The sequence below is a fragment of the Nyctereutes procyonoides genome, unplaced genomic scaffold (assembly GCF_905146905.1).
Source record: "Nyctereutes procyonoides isolate TBG_1078 unplaced genomic scaffold, NYPRO_anot_genome, whole genome shotgun sequence".
NCBI classification, from domain to species: Eukaryota; Metazoa; Chordata; class Mammalia; order Carnivora; family Canidae; genus Nyctereutes; species Nyctereutes procyonoides.
Window position 1 is genome coordinate 8,836,684 of NW_026575034.1, and position 17,539 is coordinate 8,854,222.

At 45.6% G+C, this 17,539-nt stretch overlaps 1 protein-coding gene across 7 annotated transcripts in view; it reads right to left on the minus strand.

The window, feature by feature from the left end:
• Window positions 1–17,539, minus strand: part of NAV2 (neuron navigator 2) — a 724,598-nt gene that overhangs the window by 252,399 nt on the left and 454,660 nt on the right. For all 7 annotated transcript variants that reach the window (XM_055317510.1, XM_055317509.1, XM_055317508.1 and 4 more), the window contains one exon: window positions 15,623–15,675. In XM_055317510.1, the coding sequence (XP_055173485.1) occupies window positions 15,623–15,675 (53 nt within the window). The remainder of the gene's footprint in view (window positions 1–15,622; window positions 15,676–17,539) is intronic.

Consider the following 17,539-nt stretch of genomic DNA (forward strand, 5'->3'; position numbering starts at 1 on the left):
GTTCTAAAAAAAAAAAAACTTTATAGGAGTCTCTCTGCTGCTATAGCAAATGGGTAAGTCCATATGGATAAAAAAAAAAAAAAAACCTCTTGCTAGAGGAGAAAAAAAAATTGAAAACAAGAATCTCAAATTCCTCCAGTGACTATCTTTTTCCACTTTGCTTCCAAATGCTTAGAATATTTCATTTCCCTATTATATTCTGACTGCTCAATTTTTCCCTTGAGACAGAGAAATCTGGAAAGAGAGGGGTAGCTAAAGTTCTAGAAATCAGTCCTTACTCTGGAGGCTCCCATAATGGACCCTTTACAGTTGAGCTCTGTGGAGTATCCCCTTGGAGAGAGGATGGGGAAGTTCTACTATGGATCTGCATGGTCAGAAAGGCCCAGCGGATGCCCCTGTGCGCATCCCTTCAGCATGCCGTCGCTAACATCATTTCCCCACTACAGTTTCAGAGTCATGCTGCCTAGCTTCCTAGTGCTCCCCACAAAGGGTCTGTTTCAAGTTGAGGCCTCCAAGTTAGGAGCTGGATACAAGTGCTATAGGGGAACAGATTAGGGCTAAGGAGTAGCATTCAGGGACAAACACAGGCTTTGGAGTCAGACAAATCCGGGTTCCAATCCTGATTCTGCCATTGACTAAATTATGATCTCCATTAGGTTACCTCAGGGGCCTGACCTGTGGAACGGGCACTGCACCACCTATCACACAGGGTGGTGGTGGTCATTACGTGAGAGGATGCTTTATGTGTGGTGCTTTGCAAGTGCCCAATAACTGGCAGTGTTTGTTCCCGTGTTGCCATTTTTGACATGACGTCCCTGGGCTATACTTCTGAGGCCACGACATGCCCAAAGCTATGTCTGGAGTTGGCCCCTGGCAAAGAGTTTGACGAGCTTACCTGGGCCGCCTTGCATTTGCTCCTGGCTTTCCCCTCAAGCCTGGCTATCCAGGGCTCTGGGTGCTCTTCATCACCTAACATCGGGCCTACATCTCAGCAAGCCTGCTCTTGAAGAGATGGCAGTACACTAAATCACACCAGGGCAGAAGGACCACTACTGGCTTCCCATGGGTCACCTCTCCCACGGGTACCTGTATTCTATCACAATTATTGGGTGACAGTTATCTGTCAAAAGAATATGGGCTCTGGACTCCTCTCATCAGGTCTTTTCTGAAAGGAAGGAAGGCAGAAAGGAAGAAAGAGAGAGTGAGGGAGAGGGGAAGAAAGAAAGGAAGAAGAAAGAAAGAAAGAAAGAAAGAAAGAAAGAAAGAAAGAAAGAAAGAAAGAAAAGAAAGAAAGAAAAGAAAAGAAAAGAAAAAAAAGAAAAGAAGCGAAGCTCGAAGGTCAATTTTTATGAAGTACATTGATTTTCATCTATTGGATTCTGGTTCCAACAGACTACCCGCAAGACCCAAGCAAAATTAGTAACGGCTTCGAGCCTCCAATTCATCTGGAACATAGGGATGTGGATACCTGTCTCAACAGAGATACTGAGGCATAGATGGGTTGACCTGGGTCAAGAGTCTGGAACTTCACATAGCCAGAATTTTAAAAGACTCCTTCTTCATATAATTCCGTAACCGCAGAATAAGAGCGATCACCGGCCTCTCCTGCAAGTGAGGGATCATGTTGGAGTTGTGAGACAACTCTGAGGCTCGCTGCATTGCACGACACTAGTACGGCCTCTCTATGAATGGGTTCCTTAGAGCTAGAATTAATTCACTTCAACTCTGCTAGAATCAGCACTTTCTGTCCCAAAAGATTTCTGGTCAAAATCTCTTTTACTTAGTTACATAAAAAACCCAAAGAAAACAGATAGTTTCTTAAGAAGGAGCAAGGGTCTTTTGCGGAAAACCCTGGCTTTTCCTACAGAGAAGGCTACTGACTCGGATGCCAACTTCAACAAGGAAGCCCTGCCTTCTGGACCGCAAATGTGTGGCTGCCTCTTGAACCAACAGAGGAGAGCAGTGCCGTGGACACTTGCTAGAGAATTTCACCCAAGGAACTAACTAAAACTTGGTAGCCCCAACCATTCTTTGATGAATAATGACCAGTTACTCTCGTGCAGTCTCTCTCTGCTCTAGGGGAAGGGGAAAGCGAGGTGGCAAGCCAGCGTGGTCCTTCCTCACGCGGCACACAGCCTCTTACACAAAAGCAGACTTGAAGCGAGTATCTCCCCACTCGACACAGGTCACAAACGTGGTAAGGGTTAACTCACACCTCTCAACTCACCAGCTCGAAAGCCTGACACTGACTCACTATGCTCACTATTTTTAATCTAGTTCTTTTTTGTATCTTTGCCATATCTACATCCTTAAACCCATAAACCAAACACAAAGTCTTCAAGAGGCAGAACAGAAACATAATACGAAACAAACCAGCAGATCCTTCATATACGTCTTGAATGCAGCAAATCCTCAGTTTTGGAAATGCCACTAGAATAGATCATTTTACCTGCAAAGCAAGTACATGTAAACGAATAGGGAAACGGGATCATTTGCAGACGAAGGGCAAGAGCCAGACTTGTCCACCAGTGCGGGGGCCGGTTCCCTTGTACCAGCCCGTGAAGGCAGTTCTGTGGTGCAGCCAGTTCCCCGCGATCCGTAGCTAGGGTTCTTCTGGGTTGCTCGTGAGCAGTCAGTCCGTGGGTTTCGACCCTGCAATTCCAAGCATAGCCTGCACGCAAGTGCAAGACACACCCTGGCAGCACCACCAGCCAAGAAAGCAAAGCCAAGCACAGTGCCTTACTACTCAGTTCAGAATCCTGCAAGACTTTGCCCTCCCGCCAGTGAAGGCTGTGATGAAGGCATCTGCTCTGTCTTCCTGTGCCTGCATCTATCACCCTGTAGCGCTCTTTTCTGCGGGAGATGTAATTCAAAACTTGCCCTTCCCTGTCCACTTCAAGTCCAGATGCTGCTAGCAATTAGTGGGTTATTATTATATATATTTTTTATATATATAGTATTATTATTTATTTTTTTTTTATTTTTTTTATTTATTTATGATAGTCACAGAGAGAGAGGGAGAGAGAGAGAGAGAGAGAGAGGCAGAGACACAGGCAGAGGGAGAAGCAGGCTCCATGCACCGGGAGCCTGATGTAGGATTCGATCCCGGGTCTCTAGGATCGCGCCCTGGGCCAAAGGCAGGTGCCAAACTGCTGTGCCACCCAGGGATCCCTATATATAGTATTATATGCCAGGCGTACCACTATAGCACCTTTTGTATGTATACATTACCTCAATCTATTTCTTTTTTCTTTATTTTTTTTTAAAAAGCTATTAGGTATGGCTACAGATGGAGCCTGAACTCTAGACCGCCCTGGTGATGATTAACACATAATTTGGGAGCTTTTGCAAGTGGTACACAAAATATACCAAGAACCTAGATTTGATTAATAGTTACAGATTCTAAAATTTGTGACCTAAGCGAAGTGCCACATGCCAGCCTACCAGAAATCATGTTATCGAAAATTACAAATGCTATGAATAATTAAAATAATTCTCAACTCTGTTCACTGCCATAGGCAGAATGTCAGAGACACAAAGCCCACCGGAAGAAGAGAACAGACTAGACAAGGAAGGTCTCTATTACAGGATATCCTTGAGCTTTCCAAGGCTACAAGATATCTAATGCACCTGGGAAGAAACAGTGGACAATTTTTAACTTGTCATATAATGCTAATCTCTGTTACTATTTCTGTCCTTGTCAAGTATTCCATTGAACCGGACAGGATTGCAATTTTTGGAGGTAAAAAAAATGGTTAAATATTGGGCCTTTCATACAATTCTATCTATATTATTAGGAAAATACACTCCCCCTGAAGGTTAAAACTAAACTGTTGGGTGACTATAAAAATAGAGCACTTTAGAGCTAGTCATAAATAATAAAGTACCAGTACATCTGAAGCTCAGAATAAAATCTCCACAAGTCTCTCTAAAAGGAGTCTCACAAGACAGGGGGGTAAACATCAAGTCAAAAGAAACATGCCAGCTGCAGGCTAACCCTTAAAAGGCACTTTGCTTTAGAGCTTCTTCCACTGCAGGATCCCCTTCGAGAAGCAGAACGGGGCCGGGAAAGGCTTTAATTCCCATTTGATTTCTCTCAGAATCTCCCAGGAAAGGGAGCAAGTTGCTCTTCACAACAGGGAAGGGAATCCAGGCTGCATGTCCTCCTCCTCTCGTCTTCCTCCTCCTTCAGAGGAAATGTGTGAGAAAGAGGAGGTTTTTGCCACCAGCTTCCATCTTCTCCTGCAGATAAAGCTCATGTCAAAGTGTTGTCATCTGCATCGTGACTGGAGCCATTACTAAGAGGAGATTTTACCCTCCCAGAGAGAGGGATTAGGGATGGCACAGAACCAGAGGGGAAGCCTGTGGATTTCTCAGCTCCTTGGCTATCCCAGGGTAAGGCCCTTGACTTCCCTAAGCTTCAGTTTTCCTTTCAGAGAAATAGGGATAATTATCCCTTTCCCGAAAGCCTTACAGAGCACCTTCCAAGAAACCGATACCTACATGCTTAGAAAACGTGAAACACTGGGATAAATTCTTTGGCAGACATTATTATTTCAGTTCATTTTCACCAGTAGGTGAGGTAAACACTATCACTGTTTTCCAAATGGGGAAATGGAGGCACAGGGTACTAAAGTGACCTCCTAAAACTGTAGTTACTAAATAAATGGTAGAGGTGGAATTGGAACAACTAAATGGAAAGAGGTTTAAAGCTGTGAAGCCCTCTACAAACATGGAACGTTAACCACCAAATGGCAAGAGCTTCACTATTGTTCTGGACCACTCTGTTTGGTCACCTCCCCTACCCTGGGGGCTTAGGCTGACCCTGTGACCATGTGACCAGGTGAATAATGGGTCCCTCCAAACCAAATCCCATCTTCCTATCAAAAGGACAAAGGGCACTTCATAGAGGAAGGAGCTGGCTTTTCCCACTTTCTCCTGTACATGTTTTGTGAGAGATATTTATGCCCTTTTCTAGTGTTTGAAATCTTCAGGAGCAGAAATGATTCATATAAACATTGATGGGCATTATTTTGAAGTCAAAATGCTCCCCCAACAAGGATCTTTCAAAGCCCCCTAGGCCAGTGCTTAGGCTCCCTGAGGAAGTTCATGACAATCATAAGAATACAATAGTTTGAGGATCACAAACCTCAAATGCGTGTAATGAATGAATAACAAAAGCTGCGTGTAAGACAAGAGGGAATGGTGAGGAATAGGACAAATGCACCCCACACCCACCTCGAGGGGGCGGCTGCTGGCTGTTTTAGCCAATTGTGGCCTGAGGAGTGCCAACCCAGCACTAACAGATCATCAGGTCTTTTCTGAAAGGAAGGAAGGCAGAAAGGAAAAAAATAGAGAGTGAGGGAGAGAGGAAGAAGAAGGAAGAAAGAAAAGAAAAAAAGCTGGAAGGTCAATTTTTATGAAGTACATTGATTTTCATCTATTGGCATTGACTCAGTTTTTATTCTAGTTTTAAAAGGTCTTCTGGGACCTGACCTGAGCTTGTTGGCAAGCGACCTCCTCCTCTTGCTGGGGTTGAGCACACTGGCATGTACCTACTGACCAGTCCCCAACTCGAGGCTGACCGGGCTTTAACCAAGTACAGAGAGGGAGTCCTTGCTCTGTTCTGCTTCTGGGGAAAAAACAACAACAAAAACAAAAAAAAACAAAACAAACACACATACAAAAACACCCCTTTGATGCTAGGCTGAAACATAAGAACCGCATGAAGACATATGCAAGGAGGTGGATCCAAGCATGAGGCCCAGATGGCTGTTCCATAAACCACAGTCTACATGGTTATAAATCACCATCCGATTTCTCTTTTAGCTCAGGAAGATGTGTAGCTATTCTCCCTCCGCTTATGCTCATGTTTGCTAAGTTCCTTAACCTTACTGAGCACCGCCAGTGCCTCCGTCCCAAGGCAGGTGTGCTGAGCGCTTCTTTAGTGAATATGCATGGAGCATCTACCAGGTGCCAGGCCATATGGGCACAGCGACAGATGCAACATCGCCCTCAAAGACGTTAATGTCTACTGAGATACAGGCAGCGAAGGACAATGTGCTAAAGGATTATCGCTTCAATTTTTCAATAGAGGAACACACGGGTCACACAGGTTAAGTGAGCTAGAAGGGACACAGAACACATTAGCAGACTCCAAGACCATGGCCATGTGCACGATTCAGATCTTATCCACTCAGAGCTCACTACAGTTCTCGGGCAGGAAGGTTAAAGCATCTTAACCTTCCCAAAAAGGCAAACCGACTCATTCAAAATCCTTAAATTTAAATAAACCCTTCAGAGATCCTGTTAATTTTTTAAATTTTAAACAACTTTGCCAGCTAATTTATGTTTACCTGTATGTTTTCACAGGCAGAGCCTGAAAGAGGCTTTTTGTACTTGGCTTGAAGACAACCTTTGACAGAGTGTGGTCACCAGACCAGCAGCATCGGCATCCCCACCCAAGATTTGCTCGTGAAAAATGCAAATACTCCAGCTCCACCCCGGGTCTACTGAATCAGCAGCTTTGGAAGTGGGGCCCAGCGCTGTTGGGACAAGCTCTCCAGGTGACTCCCCTGTGCACTCAGAAGCGAGCAGCACTGCCCTGGGAGGCCTTGCCAAACCAAACACTACTTCCTTCATCAATAAAAATAACCTGCTATAAGGGGGTCTTTTCGACATGCCTTTGTAACTCAGTTAAAATATAAAATAGTGAGAGAAGATTCGAGAGAATTTCTTGGCTGAGGACCACTCAAGTTTCTTTATAGCGTTGAAAAATACAAAATACATATCCCATATGTGACATATTAAAATTTGAGGGGTAACATCACCCTCACTCTCTGGGAAAGCACCTGACCAGTTGGACCGTTAATTGTTTAGCTCATCCATCTAAGAAACATGAGCCTAGCACTTCCAATGTACCTAGCACCGTGCCAGGTGCTGGGAACACGGAGATTTTTATTGAACCCAAAAATGAAACACACACTATACATATTACAAAGCTTTGATGTTAATAAAATATGATAAATATCTCAATATTTGTTTAAACATATTAGTAACAAGACAGACACGCATCAGTTGGGGAAACGCAGTCCCTACTCATCAGTGTATGTTCACGAAGAGGTCAGGAATACCTGGAGCCCAACTTGTGATTGGCACCTGTGGCTCCCGAGACAACTTAGTGCCTGAAGTGACCCATGATATGGCTGCATGGTGCTGGAAACTTACTGTGGGGCTCCCTTCTCCCCCTACCTCCCTATAGTAGCCTGCTTCGAATTTAGCACAAACTTCATTCTCAAGTGTCCTAATGATGGAAGCAACTTCCGGTCAACTCCGAAATCCAAGGGGCTTGTAGGAGCAGCATGAGCCTCTGCTAGAAACTCCAACAGCTTACTGTCTAACGCAGCAAGAATTATTTTGGTTGAATCCCAGAGAGTATTAGTTTCCTACTTCGGCTGTCACAAGTGACCAAAATGTAGTGGTTTAAAGCAATCTGAAATTATCTTGCAGTTCCAGAGGAAAATCAGTCCCGGGGAGCTACAATAAATGAGTTGGCCAGCTGTACCCATTCTGGAGGCTCTAGGGAAGAATCGGTTTCCTTCTCTTTTCTAGCTTGTAGAGGCCACCTGCGTGCCTTGGTTCACGGCCCCTTCTAACATCTTCAGAGCCAAAGAACAGCATCTTCCAATCTCTTGCCTCCCATTCCCGCCGTCACATGTCCTCAACTCACCTTGTCGCCCTTAGAAGGATTCTGGTGATCACACTGGGCCTGCCCAGATAATCCAGGATAAGCTTCCTATCTCAAAACCCTTAATTTAGTCACACCTGCACAGGCCCTTTTGTTACATAAGATAACATACTCACACAAGTTTGTAAGATTAGTATGTGGACACCTTTGGTGGGTCCACTGCTCAGCCTACCACAACGGGTGCCTACTTTGAGTATGAAAAAAACCTTTCAATGCACAATAGTTAGGATATACATGACTCATAAGCAGAGAAGGGAATGAACAGCTAACGTGCTCTCTCTCTATGAGCCAGTATGATACCAGGTGCTTATTATGCCATCGCTCACCGATCCCCGGCAGGGACCCTGGGAGGCAGCTTCCAATATAATCTCCCTCTCACAACTGAGGGAAGGCTCAGATTGAGTAACCTGCCCAACATACGTGGCCTGGGATGGGAGACCCAGGTCTGGCTGATTCTAGTCGTCATCTTCTTCCTCAAACCAAATCTCCTTCCCAGGAAGGAAGGCCTCATCCCCAGGCTCCACCCACACCTGTAGAAGGGCCAGTATTACAGATATAATGCTTGTACCTCCAGGTCACAGTCCATCTCTTCTCTTCTTTAGTTTCCTTATACATAGAGGAGCCTAGCAGTTAAGGGAATAGACTCCAGAGCCAGACTTCATATCCCAGTTGTCGCTTATTAGTTGTCTGACCTCATGCTCATTACTAAACCTCTGTTTCCTCATCTGTGAAATGGAAATAAAGGTAACTGCTCTCCCAGGATTTTATGAAGATAAAAATCTGTCATTGCAGGTGTCTAAAGCATCACCCAGTTATAAGTCTATGAGATATGTGCTTGCTATTCTTCCGTAAGACTGAGTCTGAGACAAAGGCAATAACCCCAGGCTCTACAGCGTGAGGGGAAGGGGAGAGATTCTCTAACATGACTTATATTTAGCCCCTAGCAGAGCGCAGCAAATGGCATCAGGCTCTAAGGTCTCCATACCATTCATTCAACAGAATGAACAAGATCTACTTCTCTTTCTATGAGAATAAAAGGAGTTAAAACATGTAAAGCACTTATCTTTTTTTTTTTTTTAGATTTTTATTTATGGATTTACTTAGAGAGAGAGAGAGAGAGAGACCTTGAGCAGGGGGTTAAAGCAGAGGGAGAGGGAGAAGCAGACTCCCCGCTGAACAGCTAACCTGATGCGGGGCTCAATCCCAGGACCCCAAGATCTTGACCTGACCCCAACGTGGACACTTAACTGACCAAGCCATCCAGGTGTCCCAAGCACTTAACCATTTTTACTATCAATGTCAGTAATCTCTGGTGGTTGTAAGGATGCCTAAAAATGCTTATCTCAAGCAACATTAAAGAACTCAGTAAACTAAAAATTAACTACACTGACTAGGGTTCTCTGGATAAACCAAGAAAAAAAGGAATTAAGAGAAGGAAAGATACTTCTAGGAAAATGCTAAGGAACTTCCAGTACCCAAATCACAGACATAGATAAGATGTGACAATGTATATTACAGTCCTGTAGTCACATGGATAAGTCCAGGCCAGCTCCCTTCTTGGTCCTTCTTGGTCCTTCCAGCCATCCGTCTGCCCATCCATCCCACATTTATTAAACACCTACTAGGTGTCAGTCATCTAAGTATACCCTATGTTAGGATACTCAGGTGAAAGACATGGCATCTCCCTCAAGAAGACAGTTCAGCAGACAACCACAAGGGAGTGCTATGAGAAACGCAAACACAGAATATCAGGGGAAACAGAAGACAACAGGTACCTAATTATCTCAACCACTTGAGATGACAATTGACCTGAAGATGAAAGGTCACATTATCCAGGTGGGACAATCATCAGCTCTTCCAGGGAGCCTGGACAGCATGTAGCTAAGTACAGAGACAGGAGTACACAGCCTCTTTGGGGGTCCCCCATGTTCCAGTATGCCTGGGGCATAGAGTGGCCCAGCAGCCAAGAAATGATGGTAACTGGGTTGTGAAGGACCTTTGAGTGAGTGTTCAAGAGTATGGAAAGGGAAGTGTATAGTCCACAACAGTTTAAACAGGGGTGTGGCCAAAGAGGCAGAGAGATAGACATGGGTGTTGCCTCCATGTTGAAAGAGACTATGGGCCCAACCATAAGCAGTGACAGGGGATGTGGCCCTGAGAGGGAAGTAGTGGATGCTTCCTGCTGATCTCGGCTCTGGACTCTTTCCACTTTGTTTTAAATTCTAAGTGGCCTGTGGACTTTTTCCTCATTCCTTCTTGGTTCTGTAACATGTGTGTGCCCTTAGGGTGGTATAAAAATAGGCCCAGGGGCCTAGGGAAGAGGCTACTCAGCTGCCCAAGGATCTCAGGCACTCCAGAGGCATGTGGCCTGCTCTCTCTCAGCTGTTGGGAGGGCTCAAGGTCACTGGGCCTGGAAACCGGATTCTGTTGCAGATGGCCTTTCCTTGGCCCAGGAAGCTCTGTGGAGAACACAGTGGGAGGTACCTGGCACCAGGGCTGTCCAGGGCCATCTCAAGAGGCTGCCTCTCACTAGGGCCCCCCCCCCACCCTCCTTTTTCAGCTCTTGAGGTTCCATCAACAGGTCAACTCAGGCCCTTTCCAGAAATACTCAGTCTCCTCCCTTCTGCAGATTCTGCTGTATCCACAAAGGAAAAACAAGAGCAGGGGTTGGGGAGGTAGAGACTATTTTTATTACACCCCTTCTCTGTCACAGAAGTGAACACCACAGGCTCTTAAACTAGACAGGCCTGGGTTCGAGCTGCACGTCTGCTTCCTACGTTGAGTAATCTGAGACAAAAAAAGAGACGTTGTAAAGCCTCAGTCCCCGTGTGCAATTTTTTAGGGCAGGGAAAAAAAGGGATTCTGCTCATAGAATGTAAGTGTGAAAATCACTGCTCAGCCCTTCTCGTCTACAAGCAAACTCCTATTGTTTGGGGAACTCAGGAGCTCCCACGTCCCTGGGGACTCCTGGAAGGGCAGGGTAGGGGGCAGAGCTGTGCCCTAAGCAGCAGGGGTGCTGAACTTTGGGTCTCTGAAGCCCCCGGGGACTCATAACCTACTCAGGCTGTGTGCAAAATTCTGGGTGTGCATGATCTGGGGAGGAGAGGAAGGGCTGGGCTGCACTTAGCCTGGCACCTGGCACAACACAAACACTCGACAGGCCCCAGCTGTACTTTACCATCGTAATCAGTACTATCCATTCTTATCCCTTTTGTTGGCTCATTAGTACTACAAAAACTTTATGAGCTATGTATTATCAACCCCACTCTATAGAACAGGAAATAGAGCCCTCACACAGTTAAATAACCAGCTCACAGCCACAGAATAGCAGAAAACGAAATTGAACTTAGCCTACATGGTTCCCAAGCCCAGCTGGCCCTCAATCTAGAAGCACTGCAGGAAGGGGGCACCTGGGTGGCTCAGTAGGTTGAGCATCCGACTCTTGGTTTCAGCTCAGGCCATGATCTCAGGGTCGTGAGATCGAGCTCCACCTTGGGCTCCAAGCTCAGCTGGGAGTCTGCTTGAGGTTCTCCCCCTCCCCACTCCACCCCCTGTTCTCTTGCTCTCTAAAAATAAATAAATAAAATCTTTAATATAAAAAATAAAAGATAAAAAAAAAATAGAAGCACAAGGGAAGAGGGCAGGGCGCTCGGAGAGCTCAGAAGTGGCTGTGCGCTGGGAGGCCTCAGATGACCCCGGGCCTGAGACCAGGGACCAGAGGGATAAACAGGCCGGGGCTTTCCGCTGAAAGGGCCGCAGGCCTTGCTAACTTTGCACCTTCCTAACGGCCACCAGAAAGCCAAGCCGTGTAAGATAACAATGATCAAAAAAGAAAACCAGCCCCTGCAGCAGCCATTCTTCGGCTCCAAAGTGAGGCAACGTCTCGGAGCCCAAGGGTTCAGAGGAGAGGCAGTGCCCTAGGGCCAGGCCCCGGGCTAGGTTTCTCCTTCCAAACCAATGCACAACTCCGCTGAACACAGCACTTGAAAGCCAGAAAGATGCCCCTGGGTTGCCATGGCAATGCCTAACAGACAAAACATCTGAACCAGCTCTAACGCACACACACAAACTCATTTAAAGGGCCAGAGGGATGGATGGTGGGTGAGAGGGGGCGGGAGCATTTCTTCGCCCCTTCTCCAAGGCCAGGGCCCCAAAAGTGTCTAGGGCAGCCTGAAGCTGGCCAAAGGACTCCTTCAACTGAGGCCAGCTTGCTAGGGAAAGGAAAGTCACTGCCATGCCTCTCTGCCTCGTGCTCATGGTCACAGTCCAGTCCTAGGGCCACCAGGGGGTCAGAGTATATGCTAATGGTTCTGCTCCACCTCTCCCTGGGACCACCCTCCACCACCTGGCACTTGCTTGGGGAAAGAGGGACGGGTTATGCGGGTCCACAGCAGCATCAGGAGGATGGGATATGCCCCTAAGTATGAATGGGCTCACAAACCTTGCGGCACCGAGTAGAGATAAGTCAGAGCTAATAATAAAATCACCATCATTTCTCACTATGTGGCCTCAGTTCCCAGATCCCATGACTGAACTTCCCTCTAGAGGGCTGGATGACCATGGGTATTTTCCTTTAAAAAAGAAAAAAAAAAAAACACTTCCACTCCAGGGCCCAGTAGGGGGTCGCTCTCCAAAATGTGGCAACCTGGGTAGTGGTGAAGAGTGCACAAGACTTGTCCCAGACCTGAAGACCCCCGTGCCTATGGGGTCTGTTGTACTGTGGGCTCTTCATGCCCCACTCCTTATCGCAGAAGAGGAGTCTCAGCAGATACAGCTCATGGCACTTCGAGAGGATCCTAAGCAAATGCTGCGAAACCTGCCTTTGCAGAGTCCAGGACTAGCTTTAGTAAAGAGATGCTCCAGGAATGTGAATCCTTTTCCACCCATCACTCCCCTCTGGCAAACCCTCTTGCCTTTGAGACTCACCCTTAGGAATTACTCTTAAATCTCCCTTGTTCTCAGGTGGAATAAGCCCCCACTGCACTACGCACAGATGTCTGTGTAACCGCTGCGCTATTCTTCTCTGGTCTCCTGCCCGCTCATCACAGAGTTCCTGGAGGGCAGGGATCACATCTTGTTCACCTGAGCATTCACCGGGCCCACCCCAGTGCCCGGCATTAGTGAGCACTCCGCGAATGTTTGCCGATCGCAGGCTGAAAATGACAACGCCTCACCCGTCGTATCTGTGCATCAGTGCCCTTGGGATTTTCTAGTGCCTGTGCCAGAGCTAACTGCTCTCACTTCCCCATCCTCCTGGAAAAGAACATTTGAAGCAGAGCCCGGAGTGCAGGGATTTGAGACCTGAGCCACTGGGCAGCCTGGTAGGTCAGGAGAAGTGAGGGGGCTGTGCCTCCCCCCACACACACAAAAATCAAAGCTCTTGGCCCTACTCACAGATTAGCTGATGGACTGAACTTACCCCTTGAAAACCAGAACAGCACCCATTCCTCCTTCTCTAAAACAGGATTGCTTTACTCTGGCTCCTTCATTCAAGGTTCCCGAAAGGGTTCTGTTACCTTAGGGAGCGAGGACATCAACTCTGCTGGTTATTTTCAAGGGATAGACAGTTACCCTCTGAACAGGTGCACTCCCCAAGTTCTTGCCTCATTGCGTGTCATCTTCCTCTTACCAACATGGTGCTCCCCGCATGCTTTCCCCTCTGTCCCCTCCAACTAGGCAATTTTTAGCAAACAGCAGCAAATCTCCATCATGGGCTACCCTCGGTAAAGCCTAATTGGAAGTCTGACCTTCTAGGAATCTATGTGCCACCCACTGTGCCACATTCCCAAAGTATGCTTCCCAGGAGTAGAAATGCATTAACCATGTATATGCTCGTACAGGTGCACGTGGGTGCACACGCACACATGCACTCAGGGGTCCTAGTAAACGGGACAATGCCTGTGCTTGTCTAAGAAGCACTTCCTGTGTGCTCTGGGTAAGGTTCTGTCTTATGGATTTGTCACAGTTTGTGATGTAGGGCTAACAACAATGGCCCTGTTGTCTTTATCATCCTTCTCATTTCCTACAGAATGGAATGGCCGTGGCGGAGGTTTTCACATTTTCTTAGACTCACATCCTGTATTCTGAACTATTCTCTGCTACATTTGCCACCAGACCGTGTCTGCCTCCCCGCCCCTAACTGGAACTAATTATCACAGACAATTATAGGATTTCATATTCCTGTGTTCTAAAAAAAAAAAAAAAAAAAAACACACCCACAGGCCATGAAAAGAAAAAAAAAAGAAAACAATAGTTTCACAGCTGAAAGAGTTAGAGAAACCACAAAATTGCATTGGTGCCATTGGTAGCATTTATAAATAACATTTGGCATATTGAACTAAATTTGCACCAAAGAATCTGAGGTGACATTATTATTTCACAATCTTGAAAGTGGACTTTGACACCTCCAACAGAAAGTGCGGAAAATACAAAACTGCCAAATAGAATAAAAGGTTCATTACCTTCAAATGTCAGGTCTACATACGCATTATAATGGGCTGGGACAAATGCATCGGTATCTTTCCCAAGGGGAAGTCCTGCATCTCTTTCATGTAAAGATATGACTGCATGTGTAAAATGCTTGCACTAAATTAAGTCTTCTATCTTCCAAATTTTCTCAATTATTAATACACTAGACAGCTGCAGTAGCTCGAGCAAAAATAGCAGCCAAGCTTTCCCAAAAGTCAAAGCAGCCATGAGATGTCTGCATGGGGACTTTCCTATGTAAGGAGTGATTGCTTTCTAGATCAAACAAAAAGAAACAAAAATCTCCAGTGAAATGACAAAAAAAGAGAAACTTGTTTCAGAATGTAAACTGAAGGACTCCCCACCACACACACACTCCTCTTTAAAATAAAAAATGTGTTTTTATGCATGAAAAGTAAACTTGACCGAAGAGGTTATCTGTCCAAATCATTAGGATAACAAACACTTGGGAAAATTAAAAGGGAAAACCAAGGAATGCCAATCGCTTTGATATGTTCTGGAATGACACTGTCAAATTGTGTCAACTCAAAAGGAGTAGGGGAAGGTCAGAGAAAAAGAGATTATGCCTTTTTCTTAGGTTTCTGAAAGCAAATTAACAACCTGCAAAAATAAAAAGTTGTCACCTTCGTATTTAAACAGGTAGTATTTTAAACAGTCTGATATATACATACTTGGTGTAAAGATTGTTTGAAAAGCATGTTGAAGGGAAAAACCAGGTACTTAGGGCATCACAATTGAATGTTGTCTGAACTCGATAGTGATCGTGAATTTTAATTCAAAGATTATGCACAGGACATATAAAAAGAACAGATGTTAAAAGATTTTTTTTTTTTTTTTAAAGCTCGAGTATCAGAGCTTAAGCGTATCACACCAGGGAGACTACCACTTGCGAAGGTTAAGAATGGTTTGGATATGATTATACATTTCACGTCTCCTGTCACCATTGTGATTTCGCATCATTCTAACCTTTAAAGGCAATCAGACCACATGCCCTGATTTCTGAGTAAGATACCATGACCTCATCTGTGCCTCAGCGCCACACACACACAGAGATCGTCGTGTGTCTTTGAGAAAGCGGAATGAGTCACAATGGTCCAAATTCTCAACAAGTGCATGTTTGCACCAGGTCTGCATAATTTGTTTCTGAAAGAAAGGGCAGTATTCCATATTCCCTGTCTCGCCATCTACGTAAAAATCACGGCCACGTTTCAGTAAATGCCAACAAATGTCAGAGAAGCCGACCACGGCTACTTGGAAATAGCTGTTAGTTTATTACTACTATCCCCTAGAGGAAAGCCTATGGTGTGAATGTTTTCAGGATGGTCAGTACCATTGAGAGGCAGGACGTACTTCCATCACGCAAACCCTCGCCAGCCGTGTACCACTTACCATTTGCGATCTGTTCTTCGGACAGCCATTAATGTCTTCAATCTTCTCGTTTGCTGAAAAAGGAAACACGAGTCAGAAAAAAAAAATCACCCCCAGACACGTTGAGTAGTGATGCTCAGGACCCTTGAGGCCAACCAAGTCCTAAGGCCCATCCTGGGGTCCGTCCAATCAGCGCAGCCCCACGAAATGCCGAGACGCAGCTAGCAAGCTTCAGGACTTACTCATCGAGCCACCGTCCTCCAGGGACAGCTGGGGCAAGGTCATCGGCATCTAAAGCAGAGACAACTGCACTGACGACAGTCCCGGAGTGATGGGGCATCATAGAAACGTGCGGAGACTGAGAAATAGACTGAGCTGTGACTCTGCTTGAGGCTCCTCTTAGGAAGGCAATTACGACCCCCACTCCCCCAAATACATACACACACACACACACACACACACACACACACACACACACAAGATGGGATGGTTCAGAATGGATCGGTCCAGCCACAGTTCCACTCCTGGGGATGGAAGGCATAGATGGTAGCATCTCACCTCATCTTTTTCTTTTTCTTAATTTTTTTTTTTAAAATTTAATTCCAGTGTAGTTAATGTACAGTGTGATGTTAGTTTCAGGGGTACAATATAGCAATTCAACAGTTCTATACATGACTCAGCGCTCATCACAAGTACAGTCCTCAATCCCCATCACCTATTTCCCCCGTCCCCCATCCGTCTTCCCTCTAGTCACCATCAGTTTGTTCTCTGGAGTTTAGAGTCTAGTTTTTGATCTGTCTCTTGTGTTTCCCTTTGTTTCTTAAATTCCACAAGTGAAGTCATCGGGTATTTGTCTTTCTCTGATTTATTTCACTTAGTATTATATTCTCTAGCTCCATCCATATTGTTGCAAATGGCGAGACTTCATTCTTTTTTATGGCTGGATAATATTACACACACACACACACACACACCTTTATCCATTCATGTATCGATAAAGACTTGGGCTGCTTCCATAGTTTGGCTATTGTATATAATGATGCCATAAACAGGTGCCTGTATCCCTTTGAGTTAGTGTTTTTTGTATTCTTTGGGTAAATATCCAGTAATGGAATTACTGGATCATACGGTAATCCTATTTTTAACTTTTTGAGGAACCTGTTTTCCATAGTGGCTGCACCAGTTTGCATTCCCACCAACAGCGCACGAGGATTCCTTCTTCTCCACATCCTCGCCAACACTTGTTTCTGGTGTTTTTGATATTAGCTAGTCCAACAGGTGTGAAGTGATTTCACTGTGGTTTTGATTTGCATTTCCCTGATGAGTAGAGCACCACTTCATGTGTCTGTTGGCCGTCTCACCTCATCTTTAGCCAGAAATGCTAATATTGCTTAATGCCAATAGGATGAATAATAATCCTATTCCCAAAATGGCAGCACACAGAGAAAATGAGAGTGAGGTTTTTTTTTTAAGATTTTATTTATTCACAAGAAACACACAGAGAGAGGCAGAGACACAGGCAGAAGGAGAAGCAGGCTCCCTGCAGGGACCCTGATGTGGGACTCCATCCCAGGTCTCCAGGGTCATGACCTGAGCTGAAGGCAGACACTCAACCGCTGAGCCCCCAGGCATCCCGAGAGAGTGAGATTTAAAAATGGCTTATCCAAAGCCACAGAGTAAGTCCAAGTTAGCTCTGAAACACACTCTTGGAGTCATAATCTCACCTAGCTAGAGAGGTGGGAAAAAGAGGTTTTGTTGAATTAACTAGAAATCAATACCAGTGACAAAGGGCAAAGGTTCTCACGGTGAAGTATTGGGGAATCCCTGTAAGATAACAGCCTAAGTTATCTCTGGGGGGTGGAGGGGTTGAGTTTGCCACAGCAGCACCACAAGAAGGCAATATATGTAGAGGTCAAGGCACTGCCTTTGGAGGCAAAG